The sequence below is a fragment of the Oreochromis niloticus genome, linkage group LG13 (assembly GCF_001858045.2).
Source record: "Oreochromis niloticus isolate F11D_XX linkage group LG13, O_niloticus_UMD_NMBU, whole genome shotgun sequence".
Classification (NCBI taxonomy): Eukaryota; Metazoa; Chordata; class Actinopteri; order Cichliformes; family Cichlidae; genus Oreochromis; species Oreochromis niloticus.
The window spans coordinates 3076093-3097329 of NC_031978.2; the positions used below are offsets into that span (position 1 = coordinate 3076093).

The window sequence follows — 21237 nt, forward strand, 5'->3', positions numbered from 1 at the left end:
ATTCAGTTCTCTGACACTTTTTGATATATGAATAGGACTTAATAGCAATAGATAAATATTTGAAAAGAAAAGTAATCAGTCTGACCTGGGTCTTGGAGAAAATTTCGACCCAGATGAAGACCGTAGAAAGTAAAAAAGATATACTGGGGACAAACCGAGCCAAATCCGCTATGCCTGGTATGCAGGGAAAATTATCAATATGCTTTTTGTGACATTTTTGTTTGGTGGTGTGCCTGTGATTCTTCTATTGTGAAATACGCCAAAAGGTTGGGAAACACTTACCCAGGTTGTGTCTAAGGCACAGAAAGATCTGGCACAGAAGTCTGAATCAGCTGTAACATTTTGTTGTCCTCAGTCTTTCAGTAAGATTTAGAAACTTTACAGATTCAGGCATTTAAAGTCTATGAGCATGACAGGGGAAAGTAATTAAATTGCATTTTTATTAGTTCACTTCTCTTTGACAGAGTTTGAAACTTCAAGATAAAGACTTTTAAACTCTAATGTTATCAACCATCTGAAGCAAGTGCTGAATTCACTGGTATAAAATGTTAATGGGAACATAGAGTACAAGAAAAAAATGATTTTAAATGAATGCTTTTATGGGTTTAAAATGTCAGATATGAACTACTAACTTAGTCATTAACAATTTAAAGAAGAAAAAAAGCTACAGTAAATCATAAGTATCATAGATAAATTGTTTATGTTTCCTTTTAGTTTCATGTGGCCACTTTGTTGGGTTTAAGAAACACAGATGGAAAGACGAATTATTGTAAATTAAACTTAAAGGTGGGCCACATCCTGAAAAAGAAAAACTCTTTGTTAAAAATCAACCATCTACTCTGTGCTGTGAGTGTGACCCCTAATGTCAGTGGGGTGGGTGGGGCTACCACAACTTCCCTGTTCAAGACAAACTCATCATATTACAGATTTTATACTCCGGTTCAACTGAAAGCAGCTCTCAGGTCAGTGAAGGCAATGTTTACAATTTTTATCATTATTTGTACTTGAAGAGGAGCATAATTATGATGAAACAGCCTCATAAATAGGACAAGTCAGTGTTATGCGATTGTACTCAATTCTTTTGTGTTTGCAGTTTGTGCTTGTGTGTAAATGCAGTGAATGTAAATGTATGTATTGTTAGTGCACTAACTAAACCTGATTCTGTTCAGATTAGGTCAGTTCAATTTTATTTATATAGTAGCAATTCACAATGGTTGCCTTATTTTGCATTATATAGTAAGATAAACTCTACAATATTATAAAGAAACTCCAACAGTCACATATTACTTTTCAGAGACATGATGACACATCAGAAATTACTTTTTATATAGTTGTTACAAAGAAGCTTCCTTGAATAAGTGAGTTTTTTGATCCTGGTGACAGGAGGAGCCTGCTGCATAAGGATGTCTTTGAATTCTGCCCTCCGTGGGTTTATCGTTTTCATTTCACACAGATGTTGAATTGATATCTGGTGTGTTATCAAAGTGCTTCTTAAATTTTTTGCACAGTGTCAGTGAGTTTCTCAACATTAGAAGCAAACTATTTTCACCACCTGCTATTTTATGGGGGGTTGTTTTATTATTATTTTTTTTAATTTAAAGTCAGTAGAAGATTCTTTCAGAACTTCAGCACAGAAATGTTCGAAGTGTTGATATGGATCTTGATCTGCTTCTTCCTACCCGTGACCATACTGTTCTTCTGCTGCGCGTGCTGTGCGGTACGTAAATATGTCACATCTTTTTATGTTTGTGAGTATGTGACCAATTCAAAAACTTACCAAAAGACCAAAATGAAATTTAAAAAGAAATAAAATAAAATAAAATATGTAAAAAACCAGAGAAATAAAAATTAGTCCAGTAACAGACTGCCGACCGGCAGGACTGGCCCAGTGACAGCTGGGATACGATCCAGCATCCACATGACCCTGAGCTAAATGACCACTTGACCAAAGGGAGAAACAGAAAATAAACATGGAGGGTTGAATCATCATTAAAATAAAGTGGTTACTTAAATGCTCAGAAATAAAATCTAAAGTCTGACAATCAAACACTTTCCAGTTACAATCTGTAGATTCATCTTACTACAAAAGTAGCCCATTGATAGTGTAGGAAAAGAAGAATAAAAAACACATTCTTAACATATTATATTTTATTGGTGCAGCAAAAGTAAAGTGTAAAAATGTCAACTTCACTGAACCAGTCATGTCATAAAATTAGCACATCCCATGTTAACTGTTGGGCTTTTAAAAGAAAGATGAGTGAATAAATGAAACTCATGAAAGTCAATCATGTGCTGACAGCTACACTACTATTTACACTCTCTAACTTCCTGGAATTTTTAGAGGGCTGAAACTATTCTTTAAACATATATTTTCATCCTTTCTTGCTTTGATGATGTGTGAAAAGACAGTTAAAAAAATCTCCTTCAGACATACAACTTGTATTTAATTGGTTGAAGAAGAAAAACACACGATGTGTCTACATTTTCAGGAGCCTCACGTGACTAGACTGTTATTCCACAGCACAGCACTTAAGATTTTTTTTAGATTTAACATGAGATAAATGTGATCACTCCTGTAAATGACAGAGTCAACATGTCTGTATCCTACATACAGGGTATTTGGTCATAACAGGTTTTTGTTTTGTTTTTTCTGTAATTTGTCACTCATCTGTGTCGCTCCTGCAGAAAAAGGAAAACACTGACACCTGCTGTTCACTGTTTGTAACTGCTGCTGGTAATCTTCCAGTTTATTCTGCCTCTGACCTTCTAAATACTGGAGAACAAATTTTACTTACTTATTGAAGTTGAAATAAAAATATTAACTGTCTCCCAGTGATGACAGTTTAGCACTGTCACTTCACAGCAAGAAGGTGCTGGGTAACTCATATCAGCCTGGGTTCAAATCTCCCTTTGTTCTCCCTGTTTCTGTTGGACATTCATGTGAGATTAATTTAATATTTTAAATTAGCCATACCTGAAAATTCCTCTTTAATTTATTGTGTAAAATAACAAATAATAATAATAGTTTAACAGAAATTATTATTCAATTTATTTTCCTCCACAGAAGTAAAATATCGTATAAAATAATTTCTAAGTAGCACACACACACACACACACACACACACACACATACATACATATACACATACATATATATACACATACACGTATATATATATATATATATATATATATATATATATATATATATATACACATATATACATATATACACATATATATATATACACATATATACACATATATATATATATATATATATATATACACATATATACACATATATATATATATATACATATATACACATATATATATATATATATATACATATATACACATATATATATATATATATATACATATATATAAAAAACACCCAGCACGCCCCTGCGGGCGGTTTATCCTTCAAGCTCGGGTCCTCTACCAGAGGCCTGGGAGCTTGAGGGTCCTGCGCAGTATCTTAGCTGTTCCCAGGACTGCGCTCTTCTGGACAGAGATCTCCGATGTTGTTCCCGGGATCTGCTGGAGCCACTCGCCTAGCTTGGGAGTCACCGCACCTAGTGCTCCGATTACCACGGGGACCACAGTTACCTTCACCCTCCACATCCTCTCGAGCTCTTCTCTGAGCCCTTGGTATTTCTCCAGCTTCTCGTGTTCCTTCTTCCTGATATTGCTGTCATTCGGAACCGCTACATCGATCACTACAGCCGTCTTCTTCTGTTTGTCTACCACCACTATGTCCGGTTGGTTAGCCACCACCATTTTGTCCGTCTGCATCTGGAAGTCCCACAGGATCTTAGCTCGGTCATTCTCCATCACCCTTGGGGGCATCTCCCATTTTGACCTTGGGACTTCCAGGTTATACTCGGCACAGATGTTCCTGTACACTATGCCGGCCACTTGGTTATGGCGTTCCATGTATGCCTTGCCTGCTAGCATCTTGCACCCTGCTGTTATGTGCTGGATTGTCTCTGGGGCATCTTTACACAGCCTGCACCTGGGGTCTTGCCTGGTGTGATAGACCCCAGCCTCTATGGATCTTGTACTCAGAGCTTGTTCTTGTGCTGCCATGATTAGTGCCTCTGTGCTGTCTTTCAGTCCAGCTTTGTCCAGCCACTGGTAGGATTTCTGGATATCAGCCACCTCCTCTATCTGCCGGTGGTACATACCGTGCAGGGGCCTGTCCTTCCATGATGGTTCCTCGCCTTCCTCCTCTTTCTTGGGTTTCTGCTGCCTGAGGTATTCACTGAGCACACTGTCAGTTGGGGCCATCTTCGTGATGTATTCGTGGATGTTTCTTGTCTCATCCTGGACTGTGGTGCTGACACTCACCAGTCCTCGGCCCCCTTCCTTCCGCTTAGCGTACAACCTCAGGGTGCTAGACTTGGGGTGAAACCCTCCATGCATGGTAAGGAGCTTTCTTGTCTTGATGTCAGTGGCTTCTATCTCCTCCTTTGGCCAGCCTATTACCCCAGCAGGGTACCTGATCACGGGCAGGGCGTAGGTGTTGATGGCCCGGATCTTGTTCTTACCATTCAGCTGACTCCTCAGGACTTGCCTGACCCTCTGCAGGTACTTGGTGGTTGCAGCTTTCCTAGCGGCCTCTTCATGGTTCCCATTCGCCTGTGGGATCCCCAGGTACTTGTAACTGTCCTCTATGTCTGCAATGTTGCCTTCTGGTAGTTCAATCCCTTCAGTTCTGACTACCTTCCCTCTCTTTGTTACCATCCGACTACACTTCTCCAGCCCGAATGACATTCCAATGTCATTGCTGTATAGCCTGGTAGTGTGTATCAGTGAATCGATGTCTCGTTCACTCTTGGCATACAGCTTGATGTCATCCATGTACAGGAGGTGGCTGACAACCGCTCCGTTCCGTAGTCGGTATCCATAGCCAGTCTTGTTAATGATCTCACTGAGGGGGTTCAGGCCTATGCAGAACAGCAGTGGGGACAGAGCATCTCCTTGGTAGATCCCGCACTTGATGGTGACTTGTGCTATGGGCTTGGAGTTGGCCTCTAATGTTGTGTGCCACATCCCCATTGAGTTCCTGATGAAGGCTCTTAGGGTCCTGTTGATCTTGTACAATTCTAGGCATTCCAGTATCCAGCTGTGGGGCATTGAGTCATAGGCCTTCTTGTAATCAATCCAGGCTGTGCACAGGTTGGTCAGTCTGGTCTTGCAGTCTCGGCTGACTGTTCTGTCTACCAGTAGCTGGTGTTTTGCGCCTCTGGTATTCTTGCCAATCCCTTTCTGTGCCCCGCTCATGTATCGACCCATGTGCCTGTTCATCTTAGCCGATATGATGCCTGACAGGAGCTTCCATGTAGTACTGAGGCAGGTTATTGGTCGGTAGTTGGATGGGACCGGTCCCTTCTTGGGGTCCTTGGGGATCAGGACCGTCCGACCTTCGGTTAGCCATTCCGGGTGTCTCTCGTTAACTAGCAGCTGGTTCATTTGTGCTGCCAGACGCTCGTGGAGTGCAGTCAGCTTCTTCAGCCAGTAGGCGTGAACCATGTCGGGCCCTGGTGCTGTCCAACTCTTCATACTGGAGACCCTTTCTTGGATGTCTGCCACTGTGATGGTTACTGGACCCTGTTCAGGGAGGTCGCTATGGTCTGCCCTCAGATCCACTAGCCACTGAGCATTGCCGTTATGGGTTGCGTCCTTCTCCCATATGCTCTTCCAGTATTGCTCCGTCTCCAGCCTTGGTGGTGCTGTTCTGTTATTGTTCCCTTGCCACTGAGAGTACACCTTTGCTGGTTCTGTGGAGAACAGCTGGTTTATTCTCCTGCCTTCTATCTCTCTGGTGTACCTCCTCAGGCGGCTGGCCAAGGCTGTGAGTCGTTGCTTGGCAGTTTCCAAGGCCTCAGGTATGGACAGCTTGCTGTATTTCTTATGCACCTTCTTTGTCCCGCCTTTCTGCAACTCCATTAGTTGGCTAACCTCCCTCCGTGCTACTTTGATCTTGCCCTCTAGCCTCCTTCTCCATGGAGGGTACTGCCCCTTGTGGCTGTTCAACTTGTAGCCAAGCATCTCACTGATCACTGCTGCCGTAGTGTAGATCAGCTTGTTAGTGTCGGTAATCGTGGTTGTAGGTATCGTCCGTAGCGCTGCATTAACATCATCTAGCAGACCTTCTGAGGGTACTTCACGTAATCTTGGTAACCGGCTAGGGGGGGTCCAGGTTTCAAGCTTGGCCATGATCCTATCCTTCAGGTCAGTTCCTCTCGCACTCAACGATCCTTCTCCTATCGCACTTGGGGCTATGTACCCAATCTCGGGTGGGGGTGATGATATCTCCCCCCTGACCTGGCGTCCTGACTCCTCCTTGCCGTAGCATTTATGTTGTACCTCGTCAATCTCTAGCTGTGAGAGCAGTCCCTTCTTTCGAATGTTGGAACACTGAGCTACTAGTTGTTTCGCCGTCATTGTGGATGTTGGGTATCGAAGAATCCATAGGTCCCTCATCCTATTCATGTAACCCCTTCCGCCAGGGTTACTTGCGTAGTAGCATTCCAACAACGCCCTGTTTTCGTCTCTTGCCCACCGATGCCTTCTTGTTCCAGTAGCCCACTTGTCGTCAGGGTGCCCTGGTTCCTCAACACCTGACGCGGACCTTGTTGATCCGGGCGACGTCCGAGCCGGCATGCCTTCATATTTATCTGTCTCGCTCATGTCTGCGGTAGGCTCACTTTAGCATAGGGGGTCTAGCCTTAGGACCCTTACTGGATACAGACGCCCCAGGCAGGAATCGAACTTGCGATCTTCTGCTCCAAAGGCGTGTAGTCTAACCACTACGCTATCCAGCTACACATACATATATATATATATATACACATATACATATATACATATATATACACATATACATACATATATATATATATATATATATATACATATATATATATATATATATATATATATATATATATAAATTTCTTACTGCATTAATATGGTTTCAATTATTCATATTTCCTGCAGGGTCAAAGATATCAGGTTCCTGTCATCTATTACACAAATCTCATCATCTCCATTCTGATCTATCACTGCATGACGTTCTTTTGGTGGGAGATACTGCATGGCATCGTTGAGCGTTTCTTTTACTATTTTGCTGTGACGGCCAGTCTTTACTTCAAATCCTGCATTGCTCTGGAAAGGTACCTCTCTGTCTTTCACTGTGTTTGTACTTTCATGTCTCTGAACATTATCTTTTACTCTGAAGCATCATTTGTTTCTCTTTTGTGTTGCAGGTATTGTTTCATCGCCTGCCCACTGTTGGACTGCCTCAGACAAACTAAGGGGTCTGTACTGGTCTGTGTTCTGGTCTGGGTCCTTTGTATTGTTAGTGTTGGTCTTGCTGTATTTTTATATGAATTTGTACGTTTAATTATTTATGCCGCCCTCCCTGCCCCCCTGTTCATCTTCTGTCTCGCTGGGACACTTAAAGCTCTGCCTGCTGCCACCTCAGTGCCCACTGAAGAAAAACGAAGAATTGTAGGAACCTTGGTTCTGTTGCTGCTTAATTACTTTCTGATAAACCTTCCTGCAGTCATTCTGTTAACTTTGAACTTATATCCACGCTTCCCTGAAACACTTGTTGATTTTATCATTATAATCTTATCTCTGTTTAGTTCATTGTTGGACTTCATTCTGTTTGCCTTCATGCGTAAAGGGCCCATTGACAGGCTGCTGGCACGTCTGTGCTGCTGCAGTATGGAGAGCAACAACACAGGAGATGTGACTGATGTTAGCACAGACAGGTCAGATCATGTAGTCAGAGATGAAGGGAAAGAGGAAACAGGGTCACATGATGGGAGAGATGGTGAGGAAGTAGAAAGTGTGAGATAAGTAAACACCATCCTTTCCAAATATTTTTAGCTGTCCCCTCAGACTGTCAATCACCTAAAATCCTGTTCTTTGCACCTACTGGGAGTAACAGGAAACGTTGTTTTGTTGAGTAGTTGAATGTTGGAAATGAAAATGTACAAATTACTTCATAATTTCTTCTAAATGGCAGCATGATGGTGCAGTGATTAGCTCTGTCACCTCACAGCAGGAAGTATGGAGCCTTTTATTTTTTCCTGTCCTGTCCGAAAGTGTAGCAATCAGAATTTTAATCAGATGTAAAACAGATTGTGCTATCTACTGTACAATATAAAGCGCCTTGAGGCGACTTTTGTTGTGATTTGGCGCTATATAAATAAAATTGAATTGAATTGAATTGAAATGTAAATCTCCACTGTTCACGAGTGGAGTATTATGGTCTTTGCTATAGTGGTCGACTCGATAATCAAATTTTATTAAAACTTTATTAGGATATTTTATTTTGGGTTATTACAACCACAGAGGACAAGGGACCGAAAAGAAAAAAACAAAGTATTGATTGTGAGAAAGTTAACAGAAGGACAGAGGGAGAAAAAAAGACTTTTAAAAAAAGAAGGAAAAAGCAGAGAGACCACAGCATGATCTCCATGAGTCTGTATCGGTACTTTGACTTTCTCCTGCAGAACAAAACATGCAGTTCGATATATTTGTGATGCTAAACGGCCTGCAGAATGTCATGTGACAGCTGGGATAAGCGCCAGTCAACAACACCAAGAAGAGATGGAATTTCATATAAAGACATCTTAAACTCAAATATTAATCATCTAAAGAGCTCTTGCAACATTTGTATTTTGTATGATTGCAGTCATTTATTTATATAAATATCATGTTTAGTTTTTGTTTTATCTTTTACATTTTTTTAAAGGACACTTTAAGTGTCGCATAACTTTAATTTTCAGTCACAGTAACATTTGAATTTCCTCTGATCCAGTCAGTTATGGGTGTAATGTATTATTAATAATATTCTTGTTAAATGTTGACATGGTTGTGCTTAGGTTGTGGTTTTTAAAGGTTCAAAAAAGTTTTTAGTCTTTTGTAAGTTGGTTAAACTTCTTTGAAGCTGAATTGGTCAAATAATAAAATATCATGAAAAAAATTAGTTTTTTATCTTTTTTATATAGCTTTTTTTTAATGACCAACAGGCCATCATTTGGCTAGTTTCATAAAGATGTCAGCCAGCATAAAAATTTACAAGAAGATGACTAATCTATTGGTGTGGTCAGTGACCTCAGGAAAACCTACGTTGATGCATTTATGGTGTCAGTTGATAGGCTGACTGTACTTTAAGACTTTAAACCATCAACCCGTTACAGAACCATATAGAAGTGTCTTGTGTCTTTTCAAGACCATAGTCATGTAGGGTGTTTTATGTAATTAATAAAACTTCGAATCTCTAAGTTTAACTGGAAGCCAATGAAGGGTCAGAATCAGCATACTTTATTGATCCCTAAGGAAATTATCTGGGTTAAAGTTGCTCCAAGAAGAAATTCTAAAACAGTGACATATTGTATTTAAACAATACAATATGTTAAAGATTTAAAAAATGTAAGAAATAGCACTAATATATACAAAACACTTAACCATAAATATAAATAATTAATACAGGTGATTATAAGTAAATATCAAGAATATTGATAAGAATATTACAGAGTAGAAAAGAGCGTGTGTAAAAAGGATGTAACTGTTGCAGTGTTTACAGGTGGAGGAGTTGTACAGGGAGATGGCCACAGGCAGGAATAATTTCCTGTGTCGTTCAGTGGTGATTTTCCGTAATCTCAGTCTCTCACTGAGCGTGCTCCTGTGGCTAGCCAGCATGTCATGGAGTGGGTGGGGGGGTATAGTCCAACATTGTCTTTGTCTTGGACAACATCCACCGCTCTGACACCACCTTAAGACAGTCCAACTCCATCCCCACAACATTATTGGCGTTGTGGATCAGTTAATTTAGTCTGTTGGCATCTGCAACCCTCAACCTGCTGCCGCAGCATGCAACAGCATAGAGGATTGCACTGGTTTGGATGAGACTTTCCAGGGTCTTCATGACGGAGGAGGTCAGTGCCACAGGCCAGTAATCCTGGGGGCCACTGTTAAGTGGCGTCTTTGGTACAGGGACGAGGCTTGATGTCTTCCACAGCACTGGGACCCTCTGTAGACTGAGACTCAACATGAACAGTTTATGAAAGACTCCACAAAGCTGGGGGGGCACAGGCCTCGAGAATGCGGGGACTCACTCTGTCTGGTCCAGAAGACTTGCTCACCTCCAACAAGCTCAGTCACAAACCTGTAGTAGACAGTTCAAGAAAGTAATTATTAATCTACACCAGGCGTGTCCAAAGTCCGGCCATTTTTAATTGGCCCTCAAGTAATTTTGTAAATAGAATAGAAAATGGCCCGCACTTCAACTTTTGCTTGAGTGTATTGCACTTATTAGTTTTAACACCAGGGGGAGCTGCTGTTGATCAAGGCAGTTGCTCCACCAAAAAGGACAATCACAGAAGAAATTTACCCCCAAATTACCAAACATGGCAGAACCAAAGAAGCGAAAGGTAGAAAGTGAGTGCAGAAAATTTCAGACACGGTGGGAGAGTGAATATTTCTTTAAAGAATTCAAGGGGACGTGTGTCTGTTTGATCTGCACTGAAACTGTGGCAGTTATGAAAGAGTATAATGAACGATGTCATTATGAAACCAAACATCAGGCCTATGCATCCTACACTGGTGCTGAGCGAGAGCCGAAATTAAAGCAAAGGGTAGCTCTCCTGCGGGGTCAGCAACAGTATTTTTTTCGTGCTCAAATTGTCCAGGAAAAGGCTCCAATAGCAGCTATGAGGTCGTTTGACTCATCGCAAGGGCAAGCCTTTTTCAGATGGAGACCTCATAAAACACGGCCTCGTTAAAGTCACCAAAATAATGTGCCCGGAAAAAGTGCAGGACTTCAACAACGTCAGCATGTCCAGAAATCCAGTTGTGCCACGCACTGAAGACTGTCAGCCAACATTAAACTGCAGCTGTCTGATAAAGCTGTGCTTTTGATTTTTACTCCATCGCATGCGATCCGAGCACCGATGCCACAGACACCGCACAGCTGCTAATTGTTTTGCGGGGAGTGGACGAGAGCACGAGCACTTTAGGTGAGTAAAAAATATATTCCACAGTACCGGTGTGTTACAATCCGTCTAGGGCCAGGCCATAACATGAGCGAGGCACTCGCTTCCCCCCCCCCAAGACCCAAGCAGCCACAGGAAACAAGTCCGTTCGTTAAAGTGTGATTTATTTACATTAATGTGCAGGTACACATGCTTCAAATATCAATAATGCGCATCAATTCTGTCACTACCCTGCTTTTGCGCACCACTTTCTTATATGCGTTTTTCTTGTTAACACACAGAGTACACACCGCTGTGCACAGCGCACGCACATGCAAAGTCAGCTGATCTCATCTGATGCAGATCTGCTCCTTGATCAAGTGACATTTGTCCGGATTTTTGGCACGAGTGGCGATCAGCACCGCGGCTGGATGGCCCGATTTACATACCCAGCGCAGCTGATAGTCACCAGAATAATTTACTAAAATTATATGCACTCCTGTTATTAAGTCCAGTTCAGTCTGTTAATGTTGATAACGGTTTCAAACGAACGTTAATAGGTGTGCTGCTAAGCCTAAGAACTTAAATAACAAGCTCGAAATGTCCCCGTCCCATTTTCCCCTTTATTGTTTTTTCTCTGTGCTGTAAATCTTCTGTCCAAGAAGAAATCTGCTGCTGTTCTGAGAATGAGCTACCAAAGCTTTTTCTGAATAAATCAATAAAGATCCATTTATGGAAAGCTGTGATGAAGGCAGTTTTGTCTTTAATTATATTCAACAATATAACATATTTGACCATTTTTAAGTGATTTTTCTAACTTTAATACGCTACAGTTAAGGTTATATACCTAATTTCTAGTAAGTGGCCCAGCCCCTCCTATATTTTTATGTATGTGGCCCTCAGTGAAAAAAGTTTGGACACCCCTGATCTACACAATAACTGTCAACTATAGAGTTTTTTGAAGAAACAGTAACAATAAAATAAAAATAGTTTTATTTACCTGCATGGCTCAAGTTTTACCAGCTCTGATAGAGTTAAAATATCTAGCTTGTGCTTTTGTTTGTCTAAAGCAGCAAAAACAGCCTCTTGATTCTTTAGTAGATGAGAAACCATATCCAGCACTGAATATGTGGAAACATCCTGTATGAGTGCCTCTTTCTATTGTCGCACTCTTGTTTGCTCCTGATCCACCTATCTATTCCTGGACCCAGTGCAGGTGGTGGGAGACAGAAGGACTCTGGTCAAAGTAACATCTCTGATGGACAGTCTCCCACCCCATGCATGTAAATGTTGCTGAACTGCAGAGCTCCTTCAGTGACAGACTGCTGCATCCTAGATGCATGAAGGAGCATTTCCGCAGGTCCTTCCTCCCTGCAGCTGTCAGACTGTACAATCAGAACTGCTCCCAACAACCATAGATGTTAACATCTGTGCTGTAACTTGCACTATTTATCAACCGATTCACACTATAGCCAGGGGTTGCCTCTTATCTGTATTTAATTTAATTTAATTTAATAACGGTACAGTACTCTGTTTTTGGTAATCACTGTCCTTGATGTAAATATGTAAAAATTGTGTATTTTTCTTTTCTGTGTCCTGTGTACTGTTTGTTTGTATATGTGTCTTTCTTGCTGCTGTTACATCCAAACTTCCCCTTGTGGGACAATTAAAAGATTATTCTATTCTATTCTAGTTCCTCCATATTAGCAGGGCTGTCTCTAAAGCATCTAATTTTGCTTGATTTGAAAGCTGTTGAATTTTACTTGAAATAGTCTTTCTTCTACCACTGATAGTGGTCCACAGTCCAGAGCAATCCATTTATCCATTTTGCGAGAGAATTTGTAAGTTTGTCTGATGTTGATTTACTAATTTTGGTCCTGAAAAGTGTGTATACACACACACACACACACACACACACACACACCAACAAACAAACAAACAAACAAACAAACACAAACACACACACACACACACACACACACACACACACACACAGTCTAGTTTGTAATTCAGCCTCATAAGGGAGTTTCCTCATAGCTTTTCTAATCTTCAAGTAGAAAAATGAAGTGAAAAGCTAATATTGTCTTTACTTACCTCAGGACTGCTCCCAGCTTAACTTGTCAGTAAACTCTGTAATATGTTTTTCAAAGATCTTGAAAGGGGAAGTTCATTGCCTTCTTTACACCCCATTTCATCATATTATGCAATTCACAGTCACGTATTTCAAATTCAAAGGCAGCCACAGCATGAAAATCAACCAGCTAGCATTCCTCTCTGTTCCAACATGTCAGGAAACAGTGATTCAACTGTGACAAGGTTTTACTTTATGAAAGCATCTAACTGGTTTAATACAAACAACTAAATATGTAACATCAATCAATCAATTAATCAATCAATCACTAAAAAAAGTGCAGAAGCTTTTTCTCTATCAACAACAGCAAGATACAAGAAGAAATTTCAGTGTCTGTGAAGACTGAAAGATGAACCTGTTTGTCTTCTTTATTATATTTTTAGTCTTCCTGACAAACTGCTGTGTATGAAGTTCTTGTAGCCACAGCACTTTACCCCAAAAATAGATTAGAAACTCTCTAAGCTACATCCTTCCTTTTCTCTGCTTCTTATCTCGCACACACTGACACATGTTGGACAGATGAATGTGCAACAAATACATTTAGCTATTAGTGGCTGCTTTGGGTGTCTGATAACCTCAGTCATTAATGTTCTGTGTTTTTAAAGTTTCAACCTGAGAGAGAAATAAGCTCCCTGCAGTAAAATTACAATAACTCGTCTTTCCAACTGTGCTGTTTCTTAAACCCAACAAAGTGGCCACATGAAACTAAAAGGAAAAGTAAGCAATTTATCTATGATACTTCTGATTTAAGCTTTTTTTGTTCTTTAAATTGTTAACGACCAAATTAGTAGTTCATATTAAACGCATAAAAACATTCATTTTAATCCATTTTTTCTTGTAATCTATCTTCCCATTAATGTTTTATACCAGTGAATTGAGTACTTGTTTCAGATGGTTGATAACATCAGTTTAACAGTCTTTACCTCTATCTATCTGCCACAAGGGGCAGTACCCTCCATGGAGAAGGAGGCTAGAGGGCAAGATCAAAGTAGCACGGAGGGAGGTTAGCCAACTGACGGAGTTGCAGAAAGGCGCGACAAAGGTGCATAAGAAATACAGTAAGCTGTCTATACCTGAGGCCTTGGAAACTGCCAAGTGATCGATGTAGCGGTTCCGAATGACAGCAACATCAGGAAGAAGGAACACGAGAAGCTGGAGAAATACCAAGGGCTCAGAGAAGAGCTCGAGAGGATGTGGAGGGTGAAGGTAACGGTGGTCCCCGTGGTAATCGGAGCACTAGGTGCGGTGACTCCCAAGCTAGGCGAGTGGCTCCAGCAGATCCCGGGAACAACATCGGAGATCTCTGTCCAGAAGAGCGCAGTCCTGGGAACAGCTAAGATACTGCGCAGGACCCTCAAGCTCCCAGGCCTCTGATAGAGGACCCGAGCTTGAAGGATAAACCGCCCGTAGGGGCGAGATGGGTGTTTATATACACACACACACACACACACACACACACACACACAGTATTTTAAGAGTATTTTAGAGTACACAATGTTCCCTCTAAGCTGCGCACGTGCGCAGATGCGCACTGCTGGCACGGTATATATATATATATATAGATAGAGGTAAAGACTGTTAAACTCTGATGTTATCAACCATCTGAAACAAGTTAGTTGGCTAACCTCCCTCCGTGCTACTTTGATCTTGCCCTCTAGCCTCCTTCTCCATGGAGGGTACTGCCCCTTGTGGCAGATAGATAGAGGTAAAGACTGATAAACTGATGTTATCAACCATCTGAAACAAGTACTCAATTCACTGGTATAAAACATTAATGGGAAGATAGATTACAAGAAAAAATGGATTAAAATGAATGTTTTTATGCGTTTAATATGAACTACTAATTTGGTCGTTAACAATTTAAAGAACAAAAAAAGCTTAAATCAGAAGTATCATAGATAAATTGCTTACTTTTCCTTTTAGTTTCATGTGGCCACTTTGTTGGGTTTAAGAAACAGCACAGTTGGAAAGACGAGTTATTGTAAATTAAACTTAAACCTTGGCCACATCCTCTATGTTAAAAATCAACCATCTACTCTGCACTGTGAGTGTGACCTCATGTCAGTGGGGTGGGGTGTAACGTAGACTACCACAACTTCCCTGTTCAAGACAAACTCATCATATTACAGATTTTACACTGCGGTTCAACTGAAAGCAGCTCTCAGGTCAGTGAAGGCAATGTTTACAATTAATGTTGTTATTTGTAGTTGAAGAGGAGCATAAATGTGATGAAACAGCCTCATGAGTAGGACAGTCAGTGTTATGCGATTGTACTCATTTCTATAGTGTTTGCAGTTTTTACTTCTGTATAAATGCAGTGAATGGAAATGTGTGTATTGTAAATGCGCTAACTATACCTGATTCTGTTCAGATTGGGTGAGTTCAGTTTTATTTATATAGTGGCACTTCACATTGGTTGCCTTAAAGTGCTTCATATAGTCAGATAAACTCTATTAGAAAGAAACCCCAACAGTCACATATTACTTGACAGAGACATGATGACACATCAGAAATGAGTTTTTATAAATGTGATACAAAGAAGCTTCCATAAATAAGTTAGTTGTTTGATCCTGGAGACAGGAGGAGCCTGCTGCATAACTGTTTTTCACTTTGATTTTCAGGGTGTCTTTGAATTCTGCCCTCTGTGGGTTTATCATTTTCATTTGGGTCAAATGCAGAGAAAAACAAGTAATTTCTCCACTGGGATCAATAAAGTATACATCATTATTATTATTATTTCAATCAAAGATGTGGAATGCTATTTTTTTTTTTCCCATCGGTGTCCAGTGTGTTATCAAAGTGCTTCTTAAATCTTTTGCACAGTGTCAGTGAGTTTCCCAACATTAAAAGAAAACCATTTTCACCACCTGCTATTTCATGGGGTTCTTTTTGTTTGTTTTTCTGTTTTTTGTGCAAAGTCAGTCGAAGATTCTTTCAGAACTCCAGCACACAAAAATGAGAGAGATGCGCAACGTGCTGATATGGATCTTGATCTGCATTTTCCTTTCCATGACTGTACTGTTCTTCTGGTGTGTGCGCCGTGAGGTATGTAAATATGTCAAATCTCTTTATAGAATAGAATAGAATTGAATGCCTTTATTGTCACTATACAGATGTACAATGAAATACACAGCATCTCCTACTCAGTACAAATATGTAGGTAGGTGTGTGTGTGTGTGTGTGTGTGTGTGGCGGGGGAGATGGGGGGTGTACAGTTTCTGCAGCACTATGTACATGTAGACAGTGTTTACAGGAAATATATATATGAAATCTGCAAATATACAGTCGGGTTAAAAAAAAGGAAATAACATATTTAGTAAATACAGTTTGGGTTAACTTACAGTGGTGGTTTATAGAGGGAATCCTTGGAATGGGGCGTGGAACTGTGTTCATTGGTGGATGTGTGAGTTCAGGGTGGTTATGGCTTTTGGGAAGAAACTGTTCTCGAGTCTGTGGGTCTTTGTGCTGATGCACCTGTAGCACTTCCCTGAGGGAAGCAGGTTGAAAAGGTTAAAATGAGGGTGGGAGCTGTCTTTGATTATGTTTGTCTCTCTGTTGACGCAGCGGGAGGAATAAATGTCCATCAGTCACTCTGTCATGACTGCCCATCCAGATGTAGTACCTGGCAAGGTGCTCAGAGCATGTGCCTACCAGCTAGGGTTGCCAACTCCCTGAAAAATAAATAAGGGACACCTCGTAGCCGGCGACGGGCGACCCAGTGATCTTCAACTTCCCAGTGTGGTGAATTTTGTAGCTCTTTTTTTTTGTGTGTGAAATTATTTTTTTAACCATTTGATTTGAATTTGATTTAAGTAGATGCATATTCTTTGTGATATCAAAAATGATCATTTAGCCATTTATTTTTAGCTCACAATGACAACATTAACACAATAAAACAGGTCTCTTTCTTAAACAGAAGCCTGTCATGCTTAACTTTTAAGAATATAAGTAAATCTTTCTTTAAAAGAACTCTGTCCTGCTTAACTTAGAATTATATAAATTAATAGAAAACAATAGAACGAAAAACATTCTTGTAACAGTGCACATTTAGTGCATTTAGTGCAATTGGCTTCAGTTGAGGTATTATTTCAGCTTTTCTAATGCTAATCAGCTGCTCCCGTTTGTAAACCCGCTTGTTCCCATGATTACGCATCATAACTCATCATCATTATTCATCTATGTATTACTTTTATGTATTAGTCATTTATTTGTTGTAATCATCTATCCTTGCAGTTGTTTATTACACAAAATAAATTATATTATCACACTTCTGGCCACATCGCGCTGATATTCACATCTGGATGGGCAGTCATGACAGAGTCAACATGTCTGTATTATATATACAGGGTTTTTTGGTCATAAAAGCTTTTTGTTTTTTTCTGTAATTTGTCACTCATCTGTGTCGCTCCTGCAGAAAAAGGAAAACACTGACACCTACTGTTCACTGTTTGTAACTGCTTCTGGTAATCTTCCAGTCTATTCTGCCTCTGACCTTCTAAATACTGGAGAACAAATTTTACCTACTTATTGTAGTTGAAATAAAAATATTAACTCTCTCCCAGTGATGATAGTTTAGCACTGTCACTTCACAGCAAGAATGTGTTGGGTAACTCATATCAGCCTGGGTTCAAATCTCCCTTTGTTCTCCCTGTTTCTGTTGGACATTCATGTGGGAATAATTTGATATTCTAAATTAGCCATAGTGGAAAATTCACCTTTAATTTATGGTGTATATAAATTAATCTACACCTGCAATATGTGCAATATGTCATATTTCTTACTGCATTAATATGTTTTCAATTATTAATATTTCCTGCAGGGTCAACGATATCAGGTTCCTGTCATCTATTACACAAACCTCATCATCTGCGTTCTAATCCATCACAGCATGACGTTCTTTTGGGAGATAATAATGCATGATATCATTGCATGTTTCTTTTACTATTTTGCTGTGACGGCCAGTCTTTACTTCAAATCCTGCATTGCTCTGGAAAGGTACCTCTCTGTCTTTCACTGTGTTTGTACTTTCATGTCTCTGAACATTATCTTTTACTCTGAAGCATCATTTGTTTCTCTTTTGTGTTGCAGGTATTGTTTCATCGCCTGCCCACTGTTGGACTGCCTCAGACAAACTAAGGGGTCTGTACTGGTCTGTGTTCTGGTCTGGGTCCTTTGTATTGTTAGTGTTGGTCTTGCTGTATTTTTATATGAATTTGTACGTTTAATTATTTATGCCGCCCTCCCTGCCCCCCTGTTCATCTTCTGTCTCGCTGGGACACTTAAAGCTCTGCCTGCTGCCACCTCAGTGCCCACTGAAGAAAAACGAAGGATTGTAGGAACCTTGGTTCTGTTGCTGCTTAATAACTTTCTGATAAACCTTCCTGCAGTCATTCTGTTAACTTTGAACTTTGAGACACACTTCCCTGTAAAAACTATTGATTTTATCATTATGATCTTGTTTCTTTTTAGTTCATTGTTGGACTTCATTCTGTGTATTTTCATGCGTAAAGGACCCATTGACAGGCTGCTGGCACGTCTGTGCTGCTGCAGTATGGAGAGCAACAACACAGGAGATGTGACTGATGTTAGCACAGACAGGTCAGATCATGTAGTCAGAGATGAAGCGAAAGAGGAAACAGGGTCACATGATGTGAGAGATGGTGAGGAAGTAGCAAGAGTGAGATAAGTGAACACCATCCTTTCCAAATATTTTTTAGCTGTCCCCTCAGACTGTCAATCACCTAAGTTTTAAACGAAAATGTACAAATTATTTTGTAATTTCTTCTAAATAGCATGAAGGTGGTGCAGTGATTATGTCACCTCACAACAGGAGATATGGGGACTTTTATTACATTTTTTTCCTGTCCTGTCCGACAGTGTAGCAATCAGAATTGTTGTCTGAAGGAGAAAAAGAACTAAACTGTCATGAACCGGGCCGCACGGCCATGACAAAAAACCCAGACGTGGATAGGAATGTCTTCCAAGCGATATTTTTTAAATAAATAAAACAGAAAAGAAAATGCACTGTCAAAAAACACAAACTGTGGTGTCTGTAGTCAGTACCATCAGTAGTGTAAGCGAGTGGATGGGCGGAGCATGTGCATGTAATTCTGTTAAAAGCAAAGTTCAAAGCCCCCCAAAAAACTCTGCCCTAAAGGATTTTTATATAGAGTCCTGGCACACTGGCCCAGGTGTTGCCAGTGACACTGATTATAGACGGGAACACCGCCTCTCCAATGCCTGCAAATGAGACACGCGCAAGGCAAAAGGAAGGCAGGGTGCAGTGGGTCGCCACACGAACAGATTTACATTCACAAGTGGAGCATTACGGCCTTTGCTATAGTGGTTCACTTGATAGTCATATTTTATTAAAACTGTATTAGGGATTTTTATTTTAGGTTATTATTATTATTATTATTATTATTATTATTATTATTATAATGGATTGGATTTATATAGTGCTTTACAATACCACTATTCATTCACTCTCACATTCACACACTGATTGAGGCTACAGTTGTAGCCACAGCTGCCCTGGGGCAGACTGACAGAAGCGAGGCTGCCATTATAACCAAAAGAGACAAGGGCCTGCAGACCAAAACATGCAGTTCGATATATTTGTGATGATAAACTGCCTGTAGGTGTGAAGACTGTCCAGGATGTCATATGACAGCTGTGATAAACTCCAGTCACCACCAAGAAAAGATTGATGGAATTTCATCTGAAGACATCTTAAACTCAAATATTAATCATCTAAAGAGCTCTTGAAACATTTTTATTTTGTATCATTGCAGTCATTAATTTATATAAATATCATATTCAGTTTTTATCCTGAAGGACACTTTAAGTGTTGCACAAATTGAATTTTCAGTTGCAGTAGAATTTGAATTTCCTCTGATCTATTCAGTTATGTAATGTATTATTAATAATATTGTTGTTAAATGTTGACATGGTTGTGTTTAGGTTGTGGTTTTTAAAGGTTCAAAAAAGTTTTTGGTGTTTTGTAAGCTGGTTAAATTTCTTTGAAGCTGCATTGGTGAAACTAAAAAAATATCTTGAAAAGAAAACAATTCGATTTTTTAACTTTTTGCACTTACAAGAATTTAATCTAAAGACCAACAGACCATCATTTCCCTGGTTTCATAAAGATGTCAGACAGCATAAAAATCAATAAGAAGATGACTAATCTGTTGGTGTGATCAGTGACTGCAGGAAAACCTACACTGATGCATTTATGGTGTCAGTTGATGGGCTGACTGTATCCTTAGACTTTAAACTATCAGCCCGTTACAGAACAAGTAGTGTCTTGTGTCTGTTTAGGATCCTAGTCATGTAGAGTGTTTTATGTAATTAATAAAACTTCTAATTTCTAAATTTAACTTGAAGCCAATGAAGGGAAACAAGAAAACTCGTGTGAGCAGAGGGTAGTTTTTGTTAGTAGTCTAGCTTCGTAATAAGAGAACATTTATACTCCTGTGCTAAATCTACATCAGTATACCTTACCTGCAAATCCCTCTGAAATGCTGTGATGAATCCTTTGGTCTTAACCTGACATGCATGTTTGTTTACCCTTCAAAACTATCAGCATAAAATAGAATAGAACAAACCTTTATTATCCCACGGATAAGAAATTTCAGTGTTGCACAGCTCTTATAGCAAGGGGAATATAAAATATAAAATGTAAAAGGAAGGTGGTCCTATATACATTCACAACTGGCGCTCATATATACAGAAATATGTATAGAAAAAATAAAGACATCACATATTTGCAAAAGTGCTCTAACGTTTTCCGAGATGCCTGTTACCCACCAGCTGGTCAAGCCTTGACCAGCGTTTTCAAACCCCCCGCAACAGGAGAGGGAGGGAGGGGGAGAGCATGAGAGAAGAAGAGGCAGCTGACAGCGTAAAGACACAGAATAACTCCAGCTTTGTCTTTTTTTTATTCCAGCTGAAGTACGGGACAAATCGCTTCCTTTTCACCTCAATAAGGATGTATTGTCAATGGTCCAGCCCAGAATCTATCATGACCACTTGGCAAATCCACCACCTTTCATTGTTTATACCACTGCAAAAACAAACAAAAAGAAGAAAAATCACCATTGGCCC

At 40.0% G+C, this 21237-nt stretch overlaps 1 protein-coding gene and 1 long non-coding RNA gene across 7 annotated transcripts; one reads left to right on the forward strand and one right to left on the reverse strand.

Annotated features, from left to right (window-relative positions):
* The first annotated feature begins 896 nt into the window (after positions 1–896).
* LOC109204762 (uncharacterized) lies at positions 897–19564 on the forward strand. 6 transcript variants are annotated; one of them, XM_019366446.2, is made up of 5 exons: positions 897–962; positions 1602–1717; positions 7012–7187; positions 7281–7573; positions 18513–19564. In XM_019366446.2, exons 2-5 carry the CDS (start codon positions 1637–1639, stop codon positions 18815–18817), a joined length of 855 nt encoding a protein of 284 aa, XP_019221991.2. In that variant the 5' UTR covers positions 897–962; positions 1602–1636; the 3' UTR covers positions 18818–19564. The 6 variants fall into 6 exon arrangements, 3 of the variants coding, with proteins under 3 accessions (XP_019221991.2, XP_019221990.1, XP_013123552.2); XR_003213514.1 differs by lacking the exons at positions 897–962; positions 1602–1717; positions 7012–7187; positions 7281–7573 and adding exons at positions 14503–16176; positions 16696–16872; positions 17951–18126 and having other exon boundaries at positions 18220–19564; XR_003213515.1 differs by lacking the exons at positions 897–962; positions 1602–1717; positions 7012–7187; positions 7281–7573 and adding exons at positions 14503–16176; positions 16696–16867; positions 17951–18126 and having other exon boundaries at positions 18220–19564.
* LOC112841987 (uncharacterized) lies at positions 9336–13200 on the reverse strand. Its single transcript, XR_003213522.1, has 2 exons — positions 13095–13200; positions 9336–10195 (listed from the first exon to the last, which is right to left on the reverse strand). It is a non-coding gene; the product is annotated as an uncharacterized LOC112841987 (long non-coding RNA).
* Positions 19565–21237: the final 1673 nt, after the last annotated feature.

Excerpts from the sequence above, each read along its gene's own strand:
- LOC109204762 (XM_019366445.2), top strand. The coding sequence starts at position 1,637 with ATGTTCGAAGTGTTGATATGGATCTTGATCTGCTTCTTCCTACCCGTG. Across the intron at positions 1,718-7,011 it reads TCTGCTGCGCGTGCTGTGCG|GGTCAAAGATATCAGGTTCC; the intron begins GTACGTAAATAT and ends TATTTCCTGCAG.